This window comes from Beta vulgaris, chromosome 1, assembly GCF_026745355.1.
Source record: "Beta vulgaris subsp. vulgaris cultivar EL10 chromosome 1, EL10.2, whole genome shotgun sequence".
Classification (NCBI taxonomy): domain Eukaryota; kingdom Viridiplantae; phylum Streptophyta; class Magnoliopsida; order Caryophyllales; family Amaranthaceae; genus Beta; species Beta vulgaris.
The window spans coordinates 1189118-1194232 of record NC_079202.1 but is presented as its reverse complement, the minus strand read 5'-3'; the positions used below and the strand labels follow the sequence as shown (position 1 = coordinate 1194232).

Sequence of the window (5115 nt, the reverse complement as noted above, 5' to 3'; positions counted from 1 at the left end):
GAGGCAATGCTTTGCTACAAGCCATCCGGTACAAGCAAAGAATCACAAGGCACTTTAACAGGCGAGTAAAGCCTCGGCCAATCGGTCTGGGCGACTGGGTCGTTCGAAAGGTCGAAGCCACCGGACTTTCCCATCTCAAAGGGAAGTTGGGGGCAAATTGGGACGGCCCTTACAAGGTTACAGAGGTCATCAAGCCAGGGACATTCCGACTCGAATCTCCCGAAGGGGTCCCCTGGCTCGACCTTGGAACTTAGACAATCTCAAAAGATTCTATGTTTAAATTCTTTTCGTTACTTGCACTAGGGGCATGTTGTAAGGCCAGCAATACCTGGTCGGTTTAGCAAGCAAATCCAATTGTAACTCGGACTTAACCAGTCCATGTACCAAGTCGGGTTTCTACCCCAGAAATGAAAAAGACTTAGCCAGTCTAATTATTTTGATCAAAAAGGCAAGCAAAACTTAACCAGTTTATTGTCTATTAAATGTTGTAATATTGCAAACAACGAAAATTGTGCGACAAATTATAAGTGCAGCAAAAAAACGAAAGTTGTGCGACAAATGACAAGTTGCAAAATAGTAGTTGTATTCCAATTGATCAAGAGTTGCAAAATACAACCAAAAGTTTACAAAATACATAGGGTCGAAAGCATAAAACTCAAAAAAGGCCAACAAGGCCAAAGCTAGAAAAAGATCCTAAGGCTCCTTGGTTGAGAGGTCGGCAGTAGGCTGCTCGGCAGCGATCTCCGGAGGCGGCTCGGTGCTCCCTCCTGCTTCGGCAGCCACCTCGTCATCGTCATCATCCTCCTCATCCGAGCTCGCCTCCTCGGCCATTCTTGCCCGGATCTCAGCTGCCTCGGCCTCCGCCAGCTCCTGGTAGCGGGACCAAACCGAGTTCCAGTCGGCCGAAGGACAGGAATCGGCCAGGGCAACCCTCAGCTTGGTAAGGGCCTCGTCCTCGCCCATTTTATGGGAGGATTGGCCCACGTCAGCACAGAACTCGGTGCAAGCATCCGAAGTCTGCCAGACCTTGAACCATTCCTCTTGAGAGCGAGAGGCCGCGGCTTGGGCTTCCTTCAACTGGGCCTCGGCCGTTGAAAGCTTGAACTTCACCCTCTCAAGATCGTCCTCAAGCCGGGTCACCTTGGCCTCAGCAGCAGTCTTGGCCGACTCGGCATTCTCCTTAGCCAAGGAAAGGTTGGTCCTCTCCACCTCCCAATCCTCCCTCTCCTGCTTCCAGGTCGCCTCACCTTTGTCAATTTTGGTGTTGGCCTCCTCCAAGCGAAGCTCGGCCAAACGCCTGGCCTCCTTGGCCTGGTACAGCTCATCAAAGTGCGACTGAGCCGCCTCCTTCAGATCAAGGACCTCTTGGACCAGGGCGAGTCGGTCTTCGGCCACCTTGGTCATTCGGATGGAAAACTGCCAGGGTAATAAACAATCAGTTAGAAGTTGGCTAATAAAGGCAAGTAAAGGGCAAAGAACAGTTCACTTACGTCCATCCAAGAGCGAAAGAGCTCGCTCGACTCATTCCTCCCGTTGACCTCATTAATATGGTCTCGGTCGGTCTGAGTGCATAAGATCTCCAGTGCGTCGGAAATCCTCTTCTTCTTGTCCGTCTTGGACATTTGGGTAAAGGGGACGGGCGCCTCGGACAGAGAGCGCTCGGCCAAAGAAGGATTGGAGGTCCCCTGCACCTGTCCCGGACTCCGGACAGGCTCGAAGTCTGAGGGATGAACTGAAATGTGGGTGTCCCCCCCTCCAGAGTCAGGTCGGGGACTGTTCACCTCAACCGAAGGCTCCTTCCGAGCCTTTTTCGCTGAGGCCTCCTTCTCAGCTCGAGCTTTGGCCAGAGCCTTCTCTGTCAGCTCGACCCTCTCCTCGGCCCTCTCCTTGCGTTTCCTTGGTTTGGGGTTGGAGGGATCCTATAAAAACCAAGGAGTTAGCAAGATGTACGAATTGAAATTAAACCAGGTCGGATGGAAAAATTGTTTACCTTCGGCTTGGAAGGCTTGTTGATCTTATTTGCCTTCATCTCGGCCCTGATCCGAGCGGCCTTGAGAGCAGCGGAAGTCAGTCGCTCGGCCATTTCTTGATCGGTTTCCTTCAAAAAGGACAAAGAAGCTTCTGCAAAAGGAAAAACACAGTTAGCAAAATATAACAAGTAAAGCACAAACAAGTCAACCGGACCCCCTCTTGCCGAATTACCCTTGGGGAAGGCCGGACTCAGGCCGAACGCGGCGAGGAAGTGCTCATTCTTGAATAGCTTACAGCTCGGGAGCCAATTCCCCGCTACAAAAACCTCACCGCCGTCCACTATCTTTGCCTCTAATTGCATGTAGATGGCGGCCACTGCTTCGTCTTCCGATAGCTCGGGTACTTTAAAGTTGAGGCAGTGGTTGGGGTCGGCAGATGGAGGTACGATGGGGATGCCCCATTCTCCCCCATAGTAAACAAAGGCAAATCCTCGACGAAAACCCTTTTGCGAGGTGGGTAGGTCGAGGACGGTTCGGTAGCCCCGCCGAGCCTGGAAGCACCACCAACCAGGTTCATGATCCCCGGCGGGCATCTCGAACAGCTTGTACAAGTGGCGCCATAGGGTGAGGGTCGGTTTAACACCGATGATATCACATATCACCTGAACCGCCAATATGCCGCCCCAAGAGTTCGGAGATAGCTGACCCAGGCACAAGTTGAATGCATTCAGTATATCCTTCTCAAACTGGGTCAGCGGAAACCTCAAGCCCATCTCCATGGCCTTGTAATAAAAGGCGGTGCATCCAGGGGGTGGGCTCAGAATGGTGTGGCTGGCATCGGGTCGGACCAACAAATAGGGGTCCTTTATTTGGAACTTTGCTGCTTGGCCTCGGGCATCCTCCAGTAAGGCCTTTATTAGAGAAGGAAGAGGAAATTTTGCTCCCGGACCGCCTTTGGGGTCGATCTCAGGGTACGCGAGCCGACCGGATGTAGAAGCTTCGCCTTCTTCTCCCGGCATAGCTATCCTAACTACACCATCAGACAAATATTTGTCTAAGTAACTCCTCGAAGAGGGATAGGCCAGGGACACCTCCCAGGGTAGGGGGATGGCACCCTCGGCCTCCTCCTCCTCGGCTTGCGAAGGAGTACTCGGGAGGGAAAGCGCCTCAGGCACAGCCGAGGGATCCGGGCAACTTATTAAAGTTGACACCAATACCATTCCCATACCTCTCACTTCCTCGGCTAAATTATAAGGAGGTGAGGGAGGGGGTGTCACTGACTCGGACGAGCTCCCCATTATTTATCAACAGAAGGGGGTCGGCCGATTTTATTAAAAGAAAGAGAAGAAAAACTTAGTGAAAAAGCAAAACAAGTGCGTACCTGGTCGGACGAAGATGGATCCCGGACTTAGAGAGAGAAGGAACTCTAAAAGTAGAGAGAGAAGGAGCAGAAATCTCAAATTTAGAGAGAGAGAGAGAGAATTGTCCCCTCTCTCCCTACTTATAGGCAAAGTCCTCGGTTTTCGTGTCCCGCGTCGCCTCTTGGACCGGGCCCTGTGTTTCCGCCACCTTAATGGGCCTCCCAAAATGCCCAAAACTGTTCAAAAGACACAGCTCCCAGGAATATCAATCGTCACAAAAGCCATAAATGTCCAGAAGTTGAATCGCCACCATGTTTTCAAGCACCCCAATAATCCCCCATTGCCACGTGGCATTTGGGGTTTTCAAGAAACTATTAAGTTCACCAGCTCAAGATTGCTAGTTCATCAGCTCAAGACTACCAGCTCGGTCACTTAGCCAGTGGTTCAAAGCCTTAGGCACCGGCTCGGACAAGCATGGGGCTCATTGGCCCCTCATCCGAGCCGCGTCCAACCAGCTCGGCCCTAGGAGGCACTCCTCCTTGGTTGAGTAAGTCTCCTAAGTCCCAGATAGACTTAGCGAGAGCAGGCACCGGCTCGGACAAGCATGGGGCTCATTGGCCCTCATCCGAGCCGCGTCCAACCAGCTCGACCCTAGGAGGCACTCCTCCTTGGTTGAGTAAGTCTCCTAAGTCCCAGATAGACTTAGCGAGAGCAGGCACCGGCTCGGACAAGCATGGGGCTCATTGGCCCTCATCCGAGCCGCGTCCAACCAGCTCGGCCCTAGGAGGCACTCCTCCTTGGTTGAGTAAGTCTCCTAAGTCCCAGATAGACTTAGCGAGAGCAGGCACCGGCTCGGACAAGCATGGGGCTCATTGGCCCCTCATCCGAGCCGCGTCCAACCAGCTCGGCCCAAGGAGGCTCTCCTCCTTGGTTGAGTGAGTTTCCTAAGTCCCAGATTGACTTAGCGAGAGTGGGTACCGGCTCGGACAAGCACGGGGCTCATTGGTCCCTGGTCCGAGCCATAGACGAGCCATACCCTTCCATTTCTTTACGAGACCGGGTTGGCGCTCAAGCTCCCCCTCTCTCCTACGAGACCGGGTCGGCGCTCAAGCTCCCCCTCTCTCCTATGAGACCGGGTCAGCGCTCAAGCTCCCCCTCTCTCCTATGAGACCGGGTCGGCACTCAAGCTCCCCCTCTCTCCAATGAGACCGGGTCGGCACTCAAGCTCCCTCTTTCTCCTATGAGACCGGGTCGGCACTCAAGCTCCCCCTCTCTCCCATGAGACCGGGTCGGTACATGCCGCCCTTCTCTCCAAGGAGACCGGGTCGGCACTAGCCACCCCTCTCCTTGAGGAGACCGGGTCGGCACATGCCGCCCTTCTCTCCAAGGAGACCGGGTCGGCACTAGCCACCCCTCTCCTTGGGGAGACCGGGTCGGCACTAGCCATCCCTCTCCTTGAGGAGACCGGGTCGGCACATGCCGCCCTTCTCTCCAAGGAGACCGGGTCGGCACTAGCCTCCTTCTCCTTGAGGAGACTGGGTCGGCACGTGCCCCCCTTTTTTCCCTAAAAGATCAGGTCAGCCTGGGTTCAGGACTGTCTAGGTTCCGCCACGAACGAGAGACACTTCAGCAAGGCCTCGATGTTTCCCATTCCTGGCGTGGGGCTAATTGTTTGGGCTTATTTCCTGGGTTAGGCCTACCAGGGATAATTAAGCCCAATAAAGCCTTAAGCCTCCAGAGGCCCCACCTGTGATAATGCCTCCCAGCTGTCAGTGCCCTCCAGC

General features: G+C 54.0%; 1 protein-coding gene across 1 annotated transcript; it reads right to left on the bottom strand.

Moving 5' to 3' along the window:
* Positions 1-693: 693 nt before the first annotated feature.
* LOC130592044 (uncharacterized) lies at positions 694-3428 on the bottom strand. Its single transcript, XM_057396114.1, has 4 exons — positions 2203-3428; positions 1991-2121; positions 1782-1919; positions 694-1416 (listed from the first exon to the last, which is right to left on the bottom strand). Exons 1-4 carry the CDS (start codon positions 3266-3268, stop codon positions 694-696), a joined length of 2058 nt encoding a protein of 685 aa, XP_057252097.1. The 5' UTR covers positions 3269-3428.
* Between the last annotated feature and the right edge of the window lie 1687 nt (positions 3429-5115).